This window comes from Phyllobates terribilis, unplaced genomic scaffold (assembly GCF_046119375.1).
Source record: "Phyllobates terribilis strain yellow unplaced genomic scaffold, ASM4611937v1 Scaffold_3__8_contigs__length_932513732, whole genome shotgun sequence".
NCBI lineage: Eukaryota > Metazoa > Chordata > Amphibia > Anura > Dendrobatidae > Phyllobates > Phyllobates terribilis.
This window is the reverse complement of record NW_027362763.1, coordinates 450,610,696-450,635,529: the sequence shown is the minus strand read 5'-3', so window position 1 is coordinate 450,635,529 and position 24,834 is coordinate 450,610,696. Positions and strand designations below refer to the sequence as shown.

At 40.6% G+C, this 24,834-nt stretch overlaps 1 protein-coding gene across 1 annotated transcript; it reads left to right on the top strand.

Annotated features, from left to right (window-relative positions):
* Positions 1 to 205: 205 nt before the first annotated feature.
* LOC141258170 (troponin C, slow skeletal and cardiac muscles) lies at positions 206 to 22,775 on the top strand. Its single transcript, XM_073673174.1, has 6 exons — positions 206 to 339; positions 5,298 to 5,328; positions 8,291 to 8,437; positions 8,611 to 8,725; positions 9,420 to 9,556; positions 22,112 to 22,775. Exons 1-6 carry the CDS (start codon positions 316 to 318, stop codon positions 22,141 to 22,143), a joined length of 486 nt encoding a protein of 161 aa, XP_073529275.1. The 5' UTR covers positions 206 to 315; the 3' UTR covers positions 22,144 to 22,775.
* The last annotated feature ends 2,059 nt before the right edge of the window (positions 22,776 to 24,834 follow it).

Here is a 24,834-nt window from a genome sequence, read left to right as displayed (position 1 = left end):
TGAGAACTTAAACTCAAGTAAAATTGGACTAAGGTGTTCTGCACACCTCTGAAAAGGGAATCAAATCTTTGCCTTGTCTCTCAAGTATATAAATAAATGCACTTGTGAGCATGCTGTATGTACAAGTCTTATATTCCCGAGGGGATGGAACGGAAACTGTTAAATGATATGAGTCTGATGGTATGCTTAGGAGGGAGTGACCAGTGAGTGGACTTTAAGAGTCAGTGTGTGACCTATATATAAGCTCAGCACTCAATTGTCATTCAGAGTGCACAGTCTCATCTCTGCTGGGCTCTTTACCAAACCTCACTCATCATGGATGATATTTACAAGGCAGCGGTACGTGAGATTATTTCTCATTTCCAAAATAATAATGAACATTTTAAGAACAGCATGAGTTTCTTCTACTAACAAATATTGATACATTGTCAAAATTACCATACGGTAAAATTTCTCTTGATGTCTATTGTTTATTAGATAAATATTATTTTAACACATATAAAGATGGAACAGAGTTTGTCATTGCTTGTCATTTGTCTATTAACCATGATCTTATAATGTATTTTTCTGCAGTTTTACATAGGACAGCAGTTTAATTAGTCACTCTAGGTCATCTCAAAGAGTTGTCCCATTCAATATTCAAAGCAGCAACATGAAAATTTTAACTTTGCTCCAATCCCGATATCATGTACTGTATGAACACAATCATGTGAATAAGTGGTGTCATAATCTACTAAGACACAGTATTTCTTATAGCAATATTGTAAGAATTAATGTATTCCCAGTTGCAACGTGTCATTAAGTAACCTTGCCCTTGTCTTATAGTAACTTAGCTGATATTATAAGGATTGTTCATGAACCTTAAAATGTTAATTCTGTATCTTCTTATGATTTAATGACTTATTTATGAGCAGCCGCTTTCAGGACAATAAGGCATGGTAAATGTCATTATGTTCAAGGACAGTAAATGTGCTAAGTTATATCACTGATAATGGAGGAAGGGTCAGGTTTGGGAAATAAAAGCTCCATGTACAATAATGTCTATGAGGTCGGGTGTATCAATGACATTCTGGAATGTAAATGATTTCAGTCTTTTATTCTTTAATTCTGCCCTGTGTAAAGGGAAATGACAAATAATCTATCACTGTAAGAAGACGACCAATGTGGCGGTGACTGAAAAGCCCATACATAAACACACAGCTAAAAGCATGCCAGGCACTTAAACAGGGCATTGACCTTCAAATCTGTCTATGGCTGTGACTTACACAAAGCACAAGCATGGAGAGCTGCACATACATATTGTACCTACAGGACAAACTTCTTACATGAAACATTACCATCTGCAAAAGCAGAATTCAGAGTAGGACCTAGAAGACCCTTAATTTTGTTATCAAGTGTCTACATCATTAGACAAATACACTTTAAACAAGGATATCCATGCCCATAAAAGGTTAAATTACTTAGGGATTCAAGCCCTTAAAATACACAGCTCACAGAGTATATACTGTAAAGTGCTGTCAAAGCCATTCAACACCAGGAGTGTTTTCACTTATAATGATTGTCAAAGAGCAAGTGACAGGCAGGAGGTCTCCACAATTCACCTTGCATTTGTCCTTTTCAGCTGGATGCCAGACACTACATAAACCGACAAACTCTGCTTCTGGGCACTGGATAATGGGCGGTTTCAGTTAGTTTAACACCTAGAAATGCCTTTACTTTAAAGATTATTTCTATGCTGAATATTTATACATAATCCCCCACCTCTGGGAAGTATGGAGCCCAAGACAGTGAAGAGGTGCCAAGTGCTGCAGAACTCCTGTATAAATAAATGGAGACAGGCATGCGAGCAAGGCCACCTATCCATTACAGATAGCAAGAGATGTGGCCTTGTTCTAGAGATCAATGCACACGCCGTGGATATGCCAGAAATATATATACAATATATTAAGCAGTAAAATATAACATTCTTGCTTTTATACCATAGTTGTCATTTATATATATATATATATATATATATATATATATATATATATACATATACTTATAAATATGCTATATATACTGTATGTATATACATATATAAATATATATACATATATGTTGTTCTGCATATATTTCAGATCAGAACTGATTGGATAAATTGTGTTTTTTCCAACAGTCGATACATTTTTACTATATAAATTAAGAATGATAAGAAGCCCGTTTCCACCAAATAAAATAGGGAAAACTGCATTATTAATTATTAAACACAGCACAGTCCCATCTGTTCAGGTCAGAATAAAATAATTCTGGTGTACACATATGACATTTTAGCAAAGCCGCAAAATAAATTAAAAATACAAATGATTATTCACCATTGATCGAAAACAATGAGTTTAAAAAAATTGCTTATTAATATTTATAACTATTCGTGATTTTGGTGATGAATGTTTCTAAGAGATTTATTTCATTCAAACTCTAAGCATATAAATATCTCAGCTATGTATAGTAACTAAGCTTGAACAATGGAACAATGGGCTATCATCCATGTGCAGCTGTTTGATCTGAGGCATCAAGCTTAAGTAGTGATACAGGATTGGTCATGACTTTTAATAGAGTACATTGCTTGAAAACATTTTGTATCTTTTTCTTCTAAACCCAAACCCAATGGTACATTTTTTACAATTATTAAATTTAACATTTACTATTTCTTACACGTTTAGTGATGCATTTCTATACAGATTTGAGTCCAAAACACTTTACACTTCATGTCAAAGTATTATTTTATGCAGAGCTCCATACAACTTTTGTTTTCTGAAAAGCCTTAAAATGGAATGCACAACAGTCTATGGGGCCATACCATACCTACATATTCAGAATTTACTTTTCCATCAGATTAAAGGCAACCTGTCACCAGAAAAAAATGCTAATAACCTGCAGATATTGGGTTAATCTGCAGAATAATAACGTTATTATGCTGCCTGGGGCCTGCAATTAGCCTAACACTGCAGGGAGAAAATGAACTCCCCAAGCAGCATTCCCTTTTCAGTCATGGTGTTGGAGTTGGTTCTAGGTCAGTGACTGCAACCAGGCTCTCAGTCCTGACTGACAGCTGGCCCTAATGCCGGGCGTGCGGTTTCTGCTGTTGCTCTATGTTCTTAGAGCGGTGACTGAACCAGTGCTGGCGCCACCCTCGTGAATTAAACTGCGCCCCCGACCCTGACTGACACTGGTTCTGCATTGGGGCCGGCTGTCATTCAAGGCCAAGGGCTCGGTTTCAGTCATTGGGCAGCAGCGGCATGGGTTCAGTCACCACTCTAAGAATACAGAGGGATGGCTGTAGCCATGCCCATGGCTCTGACTGACACTGGCTCTGTATTGGGGCTCAGCTGTCAGTCAGGGCCAAGGGCATTGTTACAGCCGCCGCTCTGTATACTGAGTGCGATAACTGAACTATCGCGGACCCCGTGACTGAAACCCGAACGCTAAGGGGGAGAATAAAGTTAATTTTCTCCCTGAAGAATTTGGCTATGTGCAGTCGCTGTCCAGCATAATAACACTATTAACCTGCAGATTAACCCAGTATCTGAAGGTTAATAGTGTTTTTTCTGGTGACAGGTTCCCTTTAAGTATGAAAAAATGTTTTCCCACTATTTGTCCTCAAATTAATTAGGTGTTTTTCACTGGAAGCATTGCTTCTAAACATTAGCACCATACAGTGGCACCTGGAGAATCTTTTGCTCCAGAGCCCGAGGGAGTGCTGTATACATTTTGGTATTAGACCCAAGTGTGAAATTTCAGTGCTATACAGCATGATTTGTTTATCAACAGCAAACATGATATATTATTTATTATGATCCTGTATATTATTGTATGAAAAGTTTAAAGAGTATGTATATATTTCGTATCAGTTAGATACATGTCATAAATTCTAAAAAGAAACATATATAGGATATGCTAGAGGGTGTTTTCTTATGATAATAGCATAAATACTCTATTAAGTGTGCACAAGTCAATCTGTAAGCACATTGGGTACAATTGTGTTGTTTTCTAAGTCTCTTTTAATTTTTTATCTTTTAGTATTTGCTGAAGTTTTTTGCTCCAAATTCATCAATTTTGCGCAAATTAAAAAATTATCTTTTTTTCCCCTCTGTCTTTAACCAATTTTGACACTATTTAGAGAAAAAAGTTGCATGTTTTGTAAAATTTCATAAACAATAAAATTCTGGTGTGCATAAAATGACTCCAGGGGGATCTAAAGTACAATTGCAACAAATTTAGCGACTTTTAGAAAAATCACAAATCATGAACCAGTAAAAACCATCTGGAAACTCTAACCTTGCCCACAGTGAGAGACTAAAAAAATATGGTCAAACACATATAAAATAGACTTCAAAAAGGCAGAAATGGAAAGATGAACAAAAAAGAGGCGCAAGAAACCAAAAGCTTGACAAACAAATAGGCGTAAATGCAATAATGAATTGGGCCCTATCAGTCACACTTGGAATTATCTCATTCTTTTTATACTATGCTCTGCTTTTTTTCATATGTGACTCCAATTAAAATAATGTTAAAATGTAATTGCAAAAGTTAACCTCAAGCATGTACTTCTTACTATACAATTAAGGAGCTAAAGTTGTGTGTTAAGTACCTGTACCTCTATGACTACATAAGGTAAGGCAAATGTTGAGCTAAATTTGGTTCACTTTTCAGTATGTGGCGCAGATAAAAGGCCTAAGGTTAAATACCATTGTAGCTGAGCTACTTGTAACAATCAAATGTTTTATCTTTCTCTCGCCTAGCCCTGGATGTCTAAGCTAGAAATAGGACAGAGGGTTAGGTTACTTTAAACTAGTAACAAACATATGGCTACTTTACTTAGACAGTGTCTGTGTATCCAGGCATCTACATAGAAGGGTAGGACAATAAAATGTGTGCCATACAGCTGATATTTCTTATCTGAAAGTGATGACACATGGGACTCACATTTCACTCTCAAATGCTATTGTTACTATCAATTATCTCCTAAGCAGCAGCATCAACTCAGATGACAGCTAAAGAAAACATGGCTATTTCCCTGCACACTTTATCAATTTGCCTACAAATCAGGTCATCAAGCCACTGGGGGAGCATTGCTGCTCCTAGGCAGAACAGGGAAACACAGTAAGGTTTAAGTACTGTACATTGTAGGTATGGCAAAATAAATGTATTTGGTAATATTTAATAATGTTAAACATGTAAGAAGACAATTCACAAAAGAGTTGCTTTTTATGCATTAACTTAAGTTCATGTAACATTATTTGCATTCTTTGTTGTAGGTCGAGCAGCTAACAGAAGAACAAAAAAATGGTAAATTCCTGACATACTAATATACTATGCATAAATACATGTGATACATTATAATTAAAATACACGACAGAGCTTTCTAGACTTCTGCAAAATGTATTAAATATTAAAATCAGTTGTTCATTGATTAAAAAAGCATATTCAGCCAATCATTAGAGTCATCAGTAAGACAGAGTCAAATCATGGACAAAGCTATTTTTTGCGTCAATCATATAAATAGAATTCAGTTTGTTGGCAATGTGGTCAATTCATAGTTTAAGAAAACAAATAATCTTTACTGGATTAGATATAGTGTTTTATTACCTATAAGATATTGTAATTTATTGATTTATTCGGAATTCTTAATATGTGTACAGTGCGGCCAAAAAAATCTTTATAAGTTCAACAAAACTACAAAATCTTAAAGTTCAACCAGTCAGAGTGCAGCTTTCATTTTACCAGAGCAGTGTGAAAAGTGAAAGCTGAGCTTTGATTAGTTGTTATTTGCAGCTAAGCCAGTTTTTGCCATTAGACAGTTTTCGATTATCTCCCCCATTGTGTGCACTTTTAAGAAGCAAAATCATGACCCGGATTTTACATGTAAAAAAGACCTTCTATATAAAATAAAAATAACGTGGACAGCACTCCGTCAAAAAGAGGTTATTTATTAGCTCAAAAAGAGCTGTAGCAATGTTTCGGTTCAATTGTGAGCCTTTTTCCAGCAAAAAAAACCCCAAAAACATATATATACTAGCTATTGAACCCGTTCTAAGCCTGGTTGGTGAGCATTTTTATTGGCATATGGTCCCCTATCCTGGCCCATGCTCCCCCATCCTGTTATGTGTTCCCCCATCCTGTTATGTGCTCCCCCGTCCTGTTATGTGCGCCCCGTCCTGTTTTGTGCACCCCTATCCTGTTTTGTGCTCCCCCGTTCTGCTTTGTGAGCCCCCATCCTGTGCTTCCATCCTCTTTTGTGTGCCCCCACCCTGTTTTGTGTGCCCCATCCTGTTTTGTGCTCCTCCATCCTGTTTTGTGTACCCCCATCCTGTTTTGTGTGCCCCCATCCTGTTTTGTGTGCCCCCATCCTGTTTTGTGCTCCCCCATCCTGTTTTGTGTGCCCCCATCCTGTTTTGTGTGCCCCCATCCTGTTTTGTGCATCCCCATCTTGTTATGTGCGCCCCCATCCTGTTAGGTGCTCCCTCACCCTGTTATGTGCCCCCCGATCCTGTTTTGTGCCCCTCCATCCTGCGTCCCTATCCTGTTTTGTGCACAGCATCTTGTTTTGTGCACCCCATCCTGTTTTTTGTGCCCCCATCCTGTTATATGTGCCCCCATCCTGTTATATGTGCCCCCATCCTGTTTTGTGCGCCCCCATCCTGTTTTGTGCACCCCTATCCTGTTATGTGTGCCTCCATCCTGTTTTGTGTGCCCCATTCTGTTTTGTGTGCCCCATCCTGTTTTGTGTGACCCCATCCGGTTTTGTATTCCCCCGTCCTGTTGTGTGCTCCCCATCCTGTTTTGTGCACTCCAATCCTGCTCCCCCATCCTGTTATGTGCTCCCTATCCTGTTATGTGCTCCCCCATCCTGTTATGTGCTCCCCCTCCTGATTTGTGCTCCCCCATCTTGTTGTGCACCTCCATTCTGTTTTGTGCTCCCCCTCCTGTTATGTGCTCCCCCATCCTGTTATGTGCTTCCCTATCCTGTTATGTGATCCACCATTCTGCTCCCCCATCCTGTTTTGTGCGCCCCCATCCTTTTTTGTTCTTCACCATCCTGTTATGTTCACCCCATCCTGTTATGTGCTCCCCCATCCTGCTCCCCATCCTGTTTTGTGCGCCCCCATTCTACATCCCCATCCTGTTTTGTGTGCCCCCATCTAATTTTGTGTGCCCCTATCCTGTTTTGTACATCCCATCCTGTTTTGTGCGCCCCCATCCTGTTATGTGCTCTCCCATCCTGCTCCCCCATCCTGTTATGTGCTCCCCCATCCTCCTCCCCCATGCTGTTATGTGCTCCACCATCCTGTTATGTTCTCCCCATCCTGTTATGTGCTTCCCCATCTTGCTCCCCATCCTGTTTTGTGCTCCCCCATCCTGCATCCCCTTCCTGTTATGTGCTCCCCCATCCTGCTCCCCCATCCTGTTATGTGCTCCTCATCCTGTTATGTGCTCCCCCATCCTGTTCCCCCATCCTGTTATGTGCTCCCCAATCCTGCTCCCCATTCTGTTATGTGCTCCCCCCATCCTGCTTTCCCCATCCTGTTATGTGCTCCACTATTCTGTTATGTGCTCCCCCATCCTGTTTCGTGCATCCCCATCCTGTGCCCCCATCTTATTATGTGCTCCCCCATTCTGTTATGTGCTCCCCCACCCTAACCTTTCCATTGCCCCCCTGCAGCATGTCGCGTGTGTTATTTTACTAAAATTGTGCTGGAATCAGCGCCTGCTTAGCACAATATCAAGCGCCATTTTAGTGAAGACACATTTGCAGAGGGTATTCAACAAAATGGCACCGGAATTCGCGCCTGCCCGTACCTCACTGTCCGACCCAAATTGTCTTCACTAAAATGGCGCCGGATATCACGCTATGTGCATGCACCGATTCAGACGCCGCACTCCTCCCCTGGCCTCCAGACAGAACAGAGGCGTCGCGGCAACACTCCTCCCGGTAAGTTATGTACTTATGGCTCCGGAGATAGCGATAGGCGGTCAGTGCCTACACATACCACGATCTCCGGCATCATATAATCCTCTTACCTGTCACCTGTAATGGCTGATACGTTCTTCTGTCTGGGGCCAGACTGTGGCGGCGCATCGCTTCGGACAGATGGACAAATCTCCCGTTATATTATAGATATATGTATAAATCCATACTTATACTTGTTTTGGCAACCATATTGCATGACAATATAAGTGCAACGGTTGAAAAAAATAACAGTGAGTAATAACTATGTTAACTAATTTTGCACAATATTTTATCCCCTAGAATTTAGAGCAGCTTTTGACATTTTTGTGCAAGATGCAGAGGATGGATGTATCAGCACAAAAGAACTGGGAAAAGTCATGAGAATGCTCGGTCAGAGTCCCACTCCAGAGGAGCTGCAAGAGATGATAGATGAGGTGGATGAAGACGGTCAGTTTTATACTATGTTGAATTATATTTTTATTAATATAAACTTATCTAATGAATCATTTTACTATAAGAAAATAAAAGTTACACTGGATGTTGTTTGTTTCTTAAAAAGCAGAAAAGGCTATAAACACTTATTTTGTCTGAGAATTTATTATAACGATTCTCTACAATAGGAAGCGGTACTGTAGACTTTGATGAGTTCTTGGTTATGATGGTCCGATGTATGAAAGATGACAGCAAAGGAAAAACAGAAGAGGAATTAGCAGACCTTTTCCGCATGTTTGACAAGTAAGTGATAAAATGGAAGAGTATTCCACATTTGATGAATTAAAATACCATCATATTGTTTTCCTATATGATTGCACAAGGCTAAAGAACTTCCATATCTCTTTAACTTTACATTATAGTATAGCCTGTCACTTATTTTCTAATGTAATAGCCAGTCTTGTTTTCTAGTATAAGAGCAGATTTTTATGTCATTACTAGTGCACAAAAGTCAATTTAGACAACATGTACAGTATTTTATTAAACTACTGTATGTCTGAGAATGAAAAGGACCACTGTGTAGGATAAATAGCAGCTGATAATAAGGGATAGGCTACGGCCCCACTATCAGTATTTGGTCAGTGTTTGGTCAGTATTTTTTCTCAGGAGTGTGAGCCAAAACCAGGCGAGGAACAATTAGAGAAAAGAGTCAGAATCAGAATCATAGAAACAAGTGCACCACTTCTGCATTTTTGACCCACTCCCGGTTTTGGCTCCCACTCCTGAGAAAAAATACTAACCAAATACTGATAGTGGGGCCGTAGCCATATGGTGAGAGTAGAAATGAGTAAAATATTTTATATTTAAAAATAAGTAAAAGAATATGAATACAAAATATTAGATATACAAAGTATAAAGTTATCCAAGCTGGAAAAATTATTTTTATTATTGCAATTTTTTTCTAACGCAAAAACTGTCACACAAATTTTCTTCACAGAAATGCTGATGGATTCATTGACCTTGAAGAGCTAAAGACCATGTTAGAAGCAACAGGTGAAACTATCACAGAAGATGACATAGAAGAACTCATGAGAGATGGAGATAAAAATAATGATGACCGAATTGATTATGATGGTGAGCATCTAGTTGTTTTTGGGGCTGCATTTTAAACAAATAGCAGTTATTTTAGTGAATTATTGTTGGTATGAATGTAGAATTAATAGTATTCCTTTGTTTTTGTTTCAAAACTACAAAACCCAAAGTGAAACATTGTTACATCTCTTGACGTTGAGAAAGTCTACTACTACTACTGACTAAGTAAAAGATATAGATGTGACAAAAGTTCACCCAAATATCCTACTTCACTTATGCTACAGAATCATTTAAGGTTGGTGGAGGTCTCTAGACAAAAAAACTTGGCCAGAGTCCCTATGTCACCTCTGGGATATACACCTCACATGAGCCATTAGGATCCCTCATATGTTGAAAAAGTGGACCATCATGAATTCCATCATCTCCACTATCATGTGAGTTATAAAACAGTGGCATTATTGACTCTCTTACACATATAAGAGAGGTATGCAAATTCATGGCCACCTTTTCACTCCAAAACTACACCCAGCCACAACTAATGTCTGAATTTGTTGCCCAATCATAAGTGACTCCACACTTACATAGTTACATAGTTACATAGTTTATAAGGCCGAGAAAAGACAAGCGTCCATCCAGTTCAGCCTATTTCTTGTGCACTGCAGCTATTCCGCTATTCCTATACCATGCGGTATAGGCCAATTTACATCATTGAGGAAAAATTCACTTCCCGACACCAATCTGGCAGTCAGATTAAATCCCTGGATTAATTAACTAAGCATAAGATGTAATTTTATTGTTCTCAAGAAATGCGTCCAGGCCACTCTTGAACTCATTAAGTGAGTTGGACACCACCACTTCCTCTCCTAGAGAGTTCCAGAGTCTCACGGCTCTGACCGTAAAGAATCCCCTTCTATGCTGGTGCAGGATCCTCCTTTCCGCCAGACGCATAGTGTGCCTCCTCGTCTTTGTCACCATCCTTGGTATAAACAGGTCATGGGAGAACTCTCTGTACTGCCCCCTGATGTATTTATACATGTTTATGAGGTCTCCCCTAAGCCTTCTCTTTTCCAATGTAAATAGGCCTAATTTTGCCAACCTCTCTGGGTATTCTAGTCCCTCCATTCCCTTTATTACCTTAGTCGCCCTCCTTTGTACCGTCTCTAGCTCCAATATGTCTTTCCTGAGCACCGGAGCCCAGAACTGTGCACAATATTCTAAGTGCGGCCTTACCAGCGCTTTATACAGAGGAAGAACAATGTTCTCATCATATGCCCCTATTCCTCTTCTGATGCATGCCATGACTCTATTTGCCTTCACAGCTGCTGCCTGACACTGGGCACTCCAATTTAATTGGTTATTAACCAAGACGCCCAGGTCCTTCTCCATGTCAGATTTCCCCAACGGTTTCCCATTTAATATGTATGGGTGACTGCTGTTTTTCTTTCCCATGTGCATGACCTTACATTTATCGGCATTGAACCCCTTTTGACATTTTTTGGCCCAACTCCCCAATTTATCTAAATCCTCCTGTAGCTGTGCCCTATCCTCATCTGTATTAACTACTTTACAAAGTTTAGTATCATCTGCAAATATTGCTATTTTACTATGCAACCCTTCCACTTAGGTAGTACATCATTTCCACCTTCCCTAGCAAAACCAATGCCACATTATCCTGCTCCCTCGAGCAGTGTGTCATGCTGTTGCTCCCCAAAATGCAATCAAATTTCATATAGTTCTTTAATACAGCAAGAAACAAGCAGGGTTATCAACAGGTATTATTATTCCAACAAAATCAAGTCAAGGTAAATAACGTATTCCATAAAAAATGTACAACCTCTTATAAAGGTACCTACAATACAATCTCATGCTGCTCATATGTATATGGTACTGCCAATTTTGTATATATTATCTAGTATTGCCCTAAAAAATGGGGGCACACAGCTATCCCCAAAAATAACAGTGCTAATATGTCTTGCAAAAAAAATTGCAATATTATTTCAGCTCCTAGCAACAGTATCACAATGTTTGAGTGTTTGAGTGGTGGTGATCCCTTATGTCCATAACAAGCAATTTAATGTGCCCTCACTATGATCAGGCTATGTGATAGATTTATTTGGTGGAATATTTACAAAAGAAAGCAGGTGTCGCAGTCCTATAATGGAATATTTTCACTTAAATTCATGTAAACTATGAAAAAATAAATATTTTTGTAGTTATTTTTGTAGTTTCCTAGGTATTCTATTGTTTCAATTATTTTGTTATGTTAATAATTGAGTCACATTGATTGCATCTATGAATCACTGTCCACATATTATGATTGGTCAAAATAGTGTGGCAGTGGCCACCTAAGAAGGCATTTGAATTGCCATATTATTCAATGTTTTCAAGCCAAAAAACTGAAGTGAATATGTGCCATGAGTAGTGTTGAGCCACCTCCGTAGTGTTCGGGTTCGGTTCGTCGAACACCGGCATGTTCGCCGAACGGTTCGTCGAACGGTTCATCGAACACCGTCGATCACCGTTAAAACCAATGGCAGGCAAACAAAAACACATAGAAACACATAGAAAACACATAGAAAACACCTTCAAAGGTGTCCAAAAGCTGACAAACTGCCCAGAAGACACAACTAACACAAGGAAAAGTGACAAGTACATATAGTCATGCGAAAAGAAAAGAGGTGGAGGAGTAAAAGGAGGAGGAGACAGAGATGTAGGCATGTCATGCCCTTCTAAAATCAAGAAAGGCTGGAGTAAAAATCTAAAATCAGCCTACCAACACCCAGACGTCGCGACAAGAAAATTAAAAAAAGAAATATCTTTAGGTAGAATTGCGGTTCCATTCAGAACACTTTCCTTACAAGACGTAGTGGTATCTCCATTGGGAGTCATGTCAAAAACGTAACCCAATACATTCGGACTAATCCACCATTTGTCATATCCAAGGGGCAGGTCAGTAAACGACAACATCGACGCGGAACCAAGTACAGTAGTATATACTGTACCTCCTTTGACAAGGCAATCAGGCGGGTCAAAAGGTTGGTAAGGGGCACCCTAATGGCCAAAACAGACATTGAGGGCGTGTTCCGGTTACTTACTACCTGTGCCTCCGAATAGTGTCTGCCTATTGGGCTGCTTCTGGGAAGGAGCATACTATATAGATCGCTGTTTGCCCATGAGGTGCTCCATATCCTGCTCACTATTTGAGGCATTTAGTTGCTTCCTCGAATGGGTCGTCATGGACATTTCTAATGGGGCACATATTATCCATTACCTCGACGACTTCTTATGCCTGAGCCCAAAAGATTTGCCACAGTGTGAATACACGTGGTAGTCCACCTGTGAGAAGGAAAGAGCTGGAGGGGGAGCGGACACCACAGAGCCGAGGGGTTAGATGGAGAACGGAAGAAGGAAAGAGGGCGAGGGAGGTAAGGGAGTATGGTGGAAGGCCGACCTGAGCTCCCCCACGTTCCTGCTGGGTGGGGAACAGTCCTGGGAAGAAAAGCTGCTTGCGCATCCCTTTGAGGTTACGGGCTCGAGCAGGCAGAGGGACTACGCTGGAGTGCAAAGCCGACACGGACAGGCCATTCCTGCCCGTGCGACCTCCGTGTTGCCGGGTTTTTGCAAGAGCTGCGGTGGACCCTGACGGCCAGCCCCCCTCTCCCAATACTGGTGCCTGTCCGCTGGTGGGTCAAGCCTTGCCTCGGTGGAGGCAGGTCTAAGCTCTGTAATTTAAAATGGCTCTGTAATTTGAATGAGTACACTTTAACAGGGATCTATTGGAGGGCAAGTCTGGTGCTAGGAGCCGTTGTAATTCCAGCTCCAGTAGCGTCCACTAAAGCTGCTGCAGATAAAAAGCTTTTATAAGGATAGAGCTTGGCGGTCCGCCGCAAGGCGTGCTACCGCCAGTCCCTGCCCCTTTGCCTTGGGGCGCCTCCCCGATGCTCTTGACTGAGTCTCCCGGGGGCCCGAAGCATATCCTTTGAAAAAATTAAGTGTCCAAAGCACAGGTGGTGTAGCTTGCTTAACAGCTGGGCTACTCCGCTGACTAGCAGACACTGCTACTAGGCCCAAACTATTGCCTGGGCTAGATGCAGTTAAAAATTTGTAATTAGATCTACAGGCGGTGTAGTTTGCTTAACAGCTGGGCTACTCCGCTGACTAGAAGACACTGCTACTAAGCCCAAAGTATTGCCTGGGCTAGATGCAGTTAAAAATTTGTAATTAGATCTACAGGCGGTGTAGCTTGCTTTTCAGCTGGGCTACTCCGCTGACTAGCAGACACTGCTACTAGGCCCAAAGTATTGCCTAGGCTATATGCAGTTAAAAATATGTAATTAGATCTACAGGCGGTGTAGCTTGCTTAACAGCTGGGCTACTCCGCTGACTAGCAGACACTGCTACTAGGCCCAAAGTATTGCCTGGGCTAGATGCAGTTAAAAATTTGTAATTAGATCTACAGGCGGTGTAGCTTGCAAAACAGCTGGGCTACTCCGCTGACTAGCAGACACTTCTACTAGGCCCAAAGTATTGCCTTGGCTAGATGCAGTTGAAAATTGTTATTAGATACAAAGGTGGTGTAGCTTGCTTCACATGGGCTACTCCGCTGACTACGAGACACTGCTACTAGCCCAAAATGATTGGCTGGGTTAGATGCAGTAAAAAATTGTTATTAGATACACAGGCGGTGTAGCTTGCTTCACAGCTGGGCTACTACGCTGACTAGCAGACACTGAAGCTTTGGAGCAGACCTCGTATTCCCAGGCTATAGTATGAGTAAACAGCTCTGCAGACTCAACCATCTGTGTTACCCCAAGCCATAGTGTATGTAGTTTCTTACAGTTAAAAGGGGGGGGGAGCGACCCGACCGACCTGGAATTGACGATGCCAACATCATGTAAAACACAGCAAGGGGACTCCAAAAAGAGTCTCCATTTTTTCCAAAAATTGTGGCACAGACACCACTTAACTGGCATCAATTGCCCCAGAGTTGCTTAAAATGGTTGGTGAGGTGATTTTCCAAAATCCTCAAGCTTTTAGTCTCCCCAGGATGACACAGGTGTAGAAAAGTCCTTGCGGATCCATGATTTGTTCATATTTATGAACGTGAGTCTGTCTACATTCTCAGTGGACAGCCGCGTGCGCTTATCTGTCAGCACACCACCAGCAGCGCTGAACACACGTTCAGAGAGAATGCTGGCTGCGGGGCACGACAAGATCTCCAAGATGTGAGTGGTGAGCTCAGGCCATTTTTCCAGATTGGAAGCCCAAAATGAGCAAGGGTCCAGTGACACAGTCATGGCTTCGATGTTCACGTGGAGATACTCCTGTACCACCCTCTCTAGGCGTTGACTATGTGTCGGACTTCTTGTCTCCTGTGGCCTTGCAAAGGATGGTCTAAAAAATTGGTGAAACGATTCCACAAAATTGCTGTTACCAGCAGATACGGTGTTACTGTTAAGGTTTGAGTGATGAAGACTCGACAGTCCCACGGTTGGCAAGTTAGAACTGTGAGATTCACTACGTGCACCACTGGTGTTTTGTGGAAAAGCAGATGTAAGATTCTGTAACAGTCTCTGCTGATACTCCTGCATGCGTGAATCCCTTTCTATGGCAGGAATTATTTCGGCAAATTTACTTTTGTACCGGGGATCTAAGAGTGTGGCAACCCAGTAGTCGGGATTACTTTGAATTCTGACAATCCAAGGGTCATGTTGCAGGTAGTGCAGCAAGAAGGCACTCATGTGTCTTGCGCATCCAGGAGGACCAAGTCCTTGTTTTGTTGGTGGCGAGGTAAGAATCATGCTTCCTTCCTCTGCCCTCTCCCCCCAACCTCGCACAATAGAAATGGGCTTCACAGGTGGGCTACTCCGCTGACTACCAGACACTGCTACTAGGCACAAAAAGATTTCCTGGGTTAGATGCAGTAAAAAATTAGAATTAGATACACAGGTGGTGTAGCTTCCTTCACAGGTGGGCTACTCCGCTGACTACGAGACACTGCTACTATGCCAAAAAGGATTTACTGGGTTAGATGCAGTAAAAAATTGTTATTAGATACACAGGTGGTGTAGCTTGCTTCAGATGGTCTACTCCACTGACTACCAGACACTGCTACTAGGCCCCAAAGAATTTCCTGGGTTAGATGCAGTAAAAAATTAGAATTAGATACACAGGCGGTGTAGCTTCCTTCACTGGTGGGCTACTCCGCTGACTACGAGACACTGCTACTAGGCCCAAAAAGATTTCTTGGGTTAGATGCAGTAAAAAATTGTTATTAGATACACAGGTGGTGTAACTTGCTTCAGATAGGCTACTCCACTGACTACCAGACACTGCTACAGGCCCAAAAGGATTGGCTGGCTAAGATGCAGTAAAAAATTGGTATTAGATACACAGGTGGTGTAGCTTGCAACACAGATAGGCTACTCCAATGACTAACAGACACTGCTACAGGCCCAAAAGGATTGGCTGAGCTACATTTCGCCAAATGCTGTGAAAAACACTTGCACAGCACTGGCACAGACCTGCCTGGCAAAAAGTGCTATGAACTGCTGTAACCTAGTCCTCATAAGGGCTGCAATTAGAACTAGTCCCTACTCCCTAAACCTATCTCTCTATGTAACTGGAAATTTGCTCGCAATTCACACAGTTATACTGTATAGCACCCTCAGCATCAGCGGTGCCGTTTAACACTCAGCTGCAGCAGTGAGAAAATGGTGGCGACGGGGAAAATGGCTAGGTCTTATAGGGCAAGGACATGTGACATACACAGCCAATGACACATGCCCTTGCTTGTGTGAAAAAAAAGCACTTCGCTCGTGTGCGCTGCTGATAGGCTGACAGACTGCACTGCCCCACTGTAAATGCGGGAAAGAAAAAAAAAATGGAGATCGGCATTATTTCTGCAGAGATCCATCCCCTGCCCCTCCGCCAGCCCACTCTACACTGAAACTGTCTATTAACATTGATTAACAGTATTACTGTGAAAAAATCCAGTTACGCTTTTGGTGCACGAACAGTTATCGAACATAATTTTTTTGCAAATCGTTTGAGTTTGTCGAACGACTCGAACACCGCCCTAAACAGCTCGAATTTGAGATTGGCGAACATTTCGAGTCGAACACCGCTCATCTCTAGCCATGAGTGAACAGTGAAGAAACTGATGTGTGGTACTGTCCCACCAGGAATGTCACAATTTCTGGTATAAGCAAGGAAAAAATCTTGTGGATAATGTAAACTGCAGTGGCACAAGCTTGGTGGTTACTTGTGAACTGTGGCAAAACTGCACTCTGACATTTCTCTACTTCTTCTGTGAGTCTTTCCATGCAGCATTTTTTTGCTGCATCACACCTAGAACCCAGCTTCTATGGCCTATAATTTATTATTTAAGCATCACAAATTCTCCAGACACTTCATGTGGCCTCAGCCACATACTCATAACTTCCTGTTTCTCAGCTCATTTTATAGTTCATGGCACTTCAGGTCATCTAGTGGTCACCTGTGACATTGTTATTCAGTACATTGCTATTCAGTCAGCATGCAATGCCCAGCACAATACAAAACAGTATCTATAAGTATAGCAGAAAGGCATGTATGCAATAAAACAAAGACCACAAATGCTTCAATTATAATAACATAATTAACATTTTGAACTCCTACCCCTGTCTGGGGATTACCCATACAAATATATTTAGAATTTAGGCTCAATGTCCTCTCCACATCACAGCACAGGGACAGTTAGAAAGTTTGAAGGGTATTAATCCATGTTTGCAAATTCAGTATTTGATTGCAGAAATTTCTGCAAGGTTTCTGCACCTTTTGGCAGCAAAATGCTGGGGAAAAAAAGCGAGCGTTTTTGCTGCGATTTGGTGTGTTTTTTGCATGCGTTTTTTGATGCATTTTTGTACAGCAATGAAAGCTTTTTGGAGCTAAATAAAGATATTTAAAAAAGAAACGTGGGACATCACTTTAACCCTTGGCATACCGTTGGACCTGGGATGAGTATTTTGGTTAATTTAAATGATTAAAGAATGTGTCTGACATATTTTAAATAAAGTGTTTTATTCTCTGTGTGTGTTTATTTAACTCTTTACTGACTGGTGTAGTAATGAGGGTGTCTAGTTGACACCTCTTCATCACTAAACAAAGCGCTTGGTGTCAGCGACACCTAATCCCATAAATCCTAATCCCATTAGCCCTAATCCCATTCAAATATAAAGTGTAATTTCTGGGGCAGCTGAGGGCTGCTATTTTTAGCCTAAGAAAGGGCCATTAGGCCAACATGTTCCTAGGCTTTTAATAACAGCTCACAGTTGTTTGGTTAGCCACTACATCCCCACAATGAGCAACCAGCAGCGCTTTGGACGCAACGTATTTTTGCTGTGCCCAAAATGGTGCGTTCTAATGCCACACTTGTTTTGTCAGTATATGCAGATCCACTGCATGTAATGACATTTCAATCGGTCAAAATCTGCTATGGAGACTAGCTTCTCTGCTACAGAAATTGACACGCTGCGGGTTAGTTTACGCAGCGTCACAAACAAGTACAGTGGGCATGGGATTTATTATAAATGAAAGAAAATGAAGAATTAAATTAAAAAAATGGCATGAGCTGATATTAATAGCCATTGAAGGGCCATGAATCCTGCCCCCCCCCCCCCACGCTAATAATATTAGCCCTCAGCGGCCCCAGAAATGGCGTATCCATAAGATGCGGCAATTCTGGTGCTTAGCCGTGCTCTTCCCACTTGGGGCAGTGGCAAGTGGGGTAATAGGGTTGAGGTTCATGTTAGCCTTGTATTGGCAGCTGACATGAAGCCCAGGTTAGTAATGGAGAGGCGTCAATAAGACAACCCTATTACTAACGCTATAGTCAAGGTTTTGAAACAAACACACGGCCTGAAAACCTGAAAAAAATCCTTTATTTGAAATAAAAGTCCACACGGTTTTAATAATTTATTTGGAAATAAAATACATTGTATACTCACCTAACGCCTAATCCGCTGAAACCATTGTTCCCTGTAAAAAATAAATAAATGAAAAACAACCATATCCCTCACCTGTCCTATGTGATGATATAATCCAGAATGTCCCACAAAGATCTGGGTTACTTCTAGTGCAGTCACACCAGCAATCACTGATGTGACTGCTCTAGAGTACAGCACTCTATACACTGACAGGAGTGTAATCACTCCAGTCAGTGTATAGCGCTGATCTGCCAGGACTGAGGTCACATCAGTTCATCAGCTGATGATCAGCTGATAAGGTCTGGTTAACTTATTTACTGCACCAATGCTGCATTAGAAAATTCTCATGCAGCACCAATGCAGTAAGTGAGGTGACAGGAGCTCATCAGCTGATTATCAGCTGATAAACTCATGTGACCTCAGTCCCGGCAGCTCAGCACTAAACACTGCCAGGAGCTATCGCGCTCCTGTCAATGTATAGCATGCTGCCGGTGATCAGATCGCTTTGGGACACTCTGGATTATGGCGGACAGGTGAGTATACCGTCATCAGCACACATGCCGGCTGATAACAGCTCCCATCAGCCCCACCTGCTCTAGCTATTGTCAGCGTCAGCAGCCATAGACCGATGAGAGGAGTAGTTTCTTAACAGCTAACGTCTGTCACCCATGGTCAATTCTTTTTGCATTTTTGCCGCGTTTTTGACCCGTTTTTGACCCATTGACTTCAATTGAGTCAGTGAAATACGCAGTAAAAATCTGAAGCAAATCCGCAAATATTTTTATACCTGCGTTTTTGCTGCAGATTTGACTGATTCAATTGAATTGAAGTCAATGAGTGAAAAACGGGGCAAAAACGCACAAAGAATTGACATGCTGCAGATTTAAATGCAATGCAAATCCTGACAGGAAAATTCCTGATCATGTGCACGGCACTTCAGGATTGTCATTGCATTAGCTGGCAGAAGGATTCCCTAGCGTTTTTGACTAATTTCCTCTCAGAAGAAAAGTCGCAAAAATGCACCAAAAACGCACAGTGTGCACACAGCCTTAAGATTAGACAAGTTATCCAGTATTGGAAACACATGGCTACCTTCTCCAAAAACAGTATCACAGCTGTCCATATGTTGTGTGTGGTATTGAAATTTAGCTTAATTCACTGTAATGGAAATGAACTTTTATACCACATACAACCTATGGAACATTGTGGCACTGTTGCTGGAAGAAAGATCACATTTTTTTCAATCCTGGACAACCTCTTCATCTACTGTCACAGCTGAACTTTAGAGTAAATGCATGATAAACACATAGATAAGAGCCTACTAAAAATGCATTTCATAGTAGGCTGAGTTTGAAAACTATTGATGAATAAAATAGGTCAAATTCTACTAAATGATTGTCATACAGGCACAAAATAACAATCATAACTAATAAATCCCTAGAAAATACCCTTATAAATGCATTCATAAAAAAGGCCTATTCCTTTCTACACATCACAGCTAGAGAGCTCTCTACTAATCGGTCTCCCTCTTACTAAACCCTCCCCTCTCCAAACATTCCTTAATGCAGCAGCCAAGATCATATTCCTTTCCAACCATTCCACACATGCCTCTACCCTGTGCCAGTAATTGCACTGGTTGCCCATCCTCTATGGGGTCCAATATAAACCTTTTATATTACCAACAAAGCTCTTCAAGGTTCAGCACCATTCTACATCTCCTCCCTCATCTATGTCTATCACCCTACCTGTGCCCTCCATTCCGTTAATGACCTAAGGCAAACATCCTCAGCAATCCGATCCTCCCACTTCCGTCTCCAAGATTTCTCATTTGCTGTGCCAATTCTCTGGAATGCCCTACCCAGGAAAATTAATTCCCAATATCTGCTTTTAAGCGTGGCCTAAAAACGCATTTCTTTAGGCCTATCGCCTCATCTCACTTATATAACTGTTCCCGTTTGCCCTTCCAAAATTTTCTTCTAAATAAGGACCCTTATATCATCTTGTTTACACACCCTCCATGCACTGAATAGTCCTCTATGTCTGTAATGTACAGATACTAGATAATATTTATTATATTGACGGCTGGACCATAAATACAAGCACTTTTTACCATTTACCTTTGGTGTCCCCCAATTTCATAGATTGTAAGCTTACAAACAGGACCCTCACTCCTCTTGGTATCTGTTGAATTATGTGTTACTCTGTAATGTCTTTATGGTCTGTATAAGTTCCCTTCAAAATGTAAAGTGTTGCAGAATATGTTAGCACAATAGCAATAAAATTATTATTATTATAGAGCTCGATGGGGCAATACCACACAACCTTTGGACTTAACTGACGCTATTGCTGGAAGAAAGTAGTCAGACAATCCCTTTAACTACAGTTCCATCTGAACCTTGTAGTAATTGTTTTAAAAGCATTTTCATTAGAGCTTTTCAAAAGAGCAGAATTTCATAGGAGTCTGAATATGAAATCAAATCACCAATAAAATAAAGATCCTTTTACACTAAATGGTTGTCATATATGTCCAAGTCATTACTAGTTAATTAGCCAATGTAAGTGAGCAGAACAATGATTCAAAAACATGTTATTCTTCATACATATTGATAATGATTTATGATATTGCCACTTTTAGATTTTACTTTATTGTCTGCTTGTTGTCGTTTGGATAAAATCACTGTTTTAGCAGCAGGAGATTAACACTAGAAGACTAGTAAACCTGCTGCCATGTAGACCTCTAGATTTATGAGGTCTGTATAATCACGCTCCCACCACTGATTGGCAGCTTTCTGCCTATGCACAGTGTACACAGAAAACAGCTAGTCAGTGTAGTGGGCAAGATTATACAGAGCTCAGCATTCAGAGAAATGTTAGATCTGAGGTAACAGTGTAACAGTGCTGTAACAGAGAAAACATTGATTTTATCAAAATGACAGCAAGCATTCAGTAATTAATATATCACTGGGATCAGGATCTCTGTCCCTACGCCATGCCGCTCTCAGATGGAGAAACAAAAACCTGATTCCCTTAAATCATGAGAAAAACATTAGCACTATGGTAGCACTTTGAGCAGCTTGAATTTTTCAAGACAGCACAATATATGAAATGTCAGATGACAAATGTTTTACCAAACAACATGTTATCTATCATAACATTACCATACTTTTACTGATGAATGCAAGATCGTACTGTACAAGATACAAGTCAAGTTAGCACATTTCTTTTTCAGTTTTTTTTTTTATTATTCATAGTTACCATACTTCCAAAATCATGGGGATCTACACAACTAAGTTGCTAAGCAACTGTTTTGTTCCCATTATATCTGTAAGATGTTTTGCTTCGCATTAGCCACGTACCAGAAAAGGCCAAAAAGGCAAACAAGTTTAAAAAAGATTGAGTGTGGGTGCACATGACATTTCTTCCCAGAAACTCTCAATACAAAAAGTATTTTTTTTTTATTTTATTTGCAGGTTATGAATAGTCATACTGTAAGCAAACACAAATAATGTCATGTTCAGACCCGCACACTTTCAGAGCAATTAGTTGATCAGTGCTTTTTCCTTTACAGCAGATTTGTTTCCTTCATTCATTTCCCTTGTGTTTATAACATTTTATTGTTCTGTTTTTGCAGAATTCTTGGAATTTATGAAAGGAGTGGAATAAACTGAAGAAATGACTTCACCAATCTAACAGTTACTTTCCTTAACAGATAATTTAATAAAACTGCAAATATTGAAACATTTTCTTCATGAAAGCATTAACACTCTTTAATTGAGGTTTGTCATTTGCCATTAAATATTTTGTTAGTTGCTCCTTAGCACGACAACAGTCTTTTCTTCTGAAGGACTATATTGACATACTTCAGTTTTTACATGCAAAACGAATAGGATCTAGTGACTCACGCACACAACGTTAGTAATGTTGTATGTTATATGGATTCACAATGTAGGTCCCATATATAATAGCCATATTACTAATGTATTCTTCAGGAAAGTATGTAGAAAACCAGGGACACAGATGTTTCAGCTCAAGAAATGTATTAATTGTTTCTTTATTTCCCTCTAAAATTTAGCATCCACTTCTGCTATTAGATGAATATACAGAATAGCAACTAAGGAGCAAATGACAATTTTAAATGGCTTATAGCAAATCACACAGGTAAACTAAAATGTTTAAAAATATCTCCACTCTCCTCTAAAAAAAAATCTATTTTATTATATAGAATTTTAGAATTTGGAGATGATTTATAAATGCCCTTGTGACTACTAAAATATTGGCCCTGATATCTTACTTTACCACCTTAGCAAGACACAGCATGCATGTTACTGGCTGCTTCTTCTGTATAATCTCATTATGCTAGATGAAAGAAATTTTTTTATGTACTGTAGGTATATGATTTAAACTATTATCCTTTCTCTGTACTTTAAACATTTGAGTGCAATTGAGGAACAATTTAATAATTTAAACACTGGGAACATCTTCATTTGTCATCTCTAGAGAAGAATTAGTCATGTAGCATTGACTAAACTATGGAATAATGTTGTCTTTTTGCATTGTGTAATATATTATTGGTCTTACTCTTTATACTATTTTGAATGCTGCCATTTACAATGCAGGACCATGTCAGCACAACAATATAATAATGATTTACTGGCTATAAAATGAAACTGTGAATAAACTCATTTAAAAAATGAATGGCATATTAATGTTATTGGCAATTACAATATCCATATGTTAGCATCAACAATCCAATAAAATGCATTTTAGTACTAAATTATGCATTACAGTTTTTTAGATTTTCTCTGCATTCTCATTATTTTCCAGAAATTATTGTTACTATACATTACTAGTGATGAGCGAGCACTAAAATGCTCGGGTGCTCGAAGCTCGGGTCGAGCACATTGGAATACTCGGGTGCTCAACCCGAACAACGAGCCCAATGTAAGTCTATGGGAAACTTGAGCATTTTTCGGGCGGCACCCCCCGGCGGTCTGCAGAAGGTCAAAAATTGCCCAAATCGATGGGAACAGTGCTCACCTCATGCACATCACTGACAGCGTGGGAGTATTCTCCTGCGCATGCGGTGTCAGCAAATGACGTCACCGCAGGAGCAGGAGAATTCTCCCACGCTGGGACGGCATTGACATGGCAGGCTGGATGGTAGCAGAATGCTGTCATCCAGCTTGTCATCCTTCAGAGACACTGCAGAGCGCAGGCATGTTTGCGCAGGCATGTTTGCGCTTCACAAAAAGTTTACTTCAGACCCAAATTTTTTATTTTCATAAGGGTAACAAGAGAAAATGTACCACAATATTTGTTGTGCAATTTCTCCTGAGCATGGTGATACCCCATATGTGGGGGAAAATCACTGTTTGGGCGCACGGCAGGACTCAGAAGGGAAGGAGCACCATTTGACTTTTTGAATGCAAAATTGTCTGGAATCAAGAGCGGATGCCATGTTGGGTTTGGAGAGCACCTGATGTAGAACAGTGGAAAACCCCGACAAATTACCCAATTTTGGAAAGTACACTCCTCACGGGTTTTATCCAGGGTTGTTCTGAGCATTTTGAACCCACAGTTACAACACAGAATTTGATAACATTAGGTCATCAAATTGAAAGAATTCATGTTTTACACAAATCTTGCTTTAGCCTCAAATTTCTCATTTTTGTCAGAGGTAACACTGAAAAGTGGACCCCACAATTTGTTACCCAATTTCTTACGAGCACGGCGATACCCTATATGTAGTCAAAAAGTTGGGCAAACAGCAGAGCTCGAAGCAGAAGGAGAAAAGCAGGTGTACTCCTGCTCCACGCTGAATGTTCTGTGGGCCATTACTATTTTCTATATGTCTGCCAATGAGAAAAATCCCAGTGGTTGCCGGGTGCAAGGAGGCAGATCTTGGCGGATGCACTGCGCATGTACCTGCCATTTTTTTTCAGCAGAAGAAGGAGTAGGGCCAGTGGATCATGGTTCCGGTACCTAAGGTACTGTGGTGGCTCAGGGACTCCATTTCTCTCTTCTCTGATATTTTAGAGCATATCAGAGGAGAGAGAAAAGAATTTAAAATCAGACTTTTTTATGTGATCTCCTTTAATTGGTGAATAACGGCGATCATGTGACGAGGGACTATAAAAACTGGCCCTGATCACATTCTCCAGGGTCTCAGCTATCCCTGGTAGCTGAGACTCGGAAATTTTTAGACTCTGGTAGGCGCTATACCATTATTTCTCAACGCTGTTAAAAAGCAGTGCTGAGCAATAAGTACCCTTAACTGCTGCCATTAAAAGGCGTATCGGTGGTCATTAAGGGGTTAAAAACAGTTCACTCGAATTTTTCATTCGAAAATTGTAT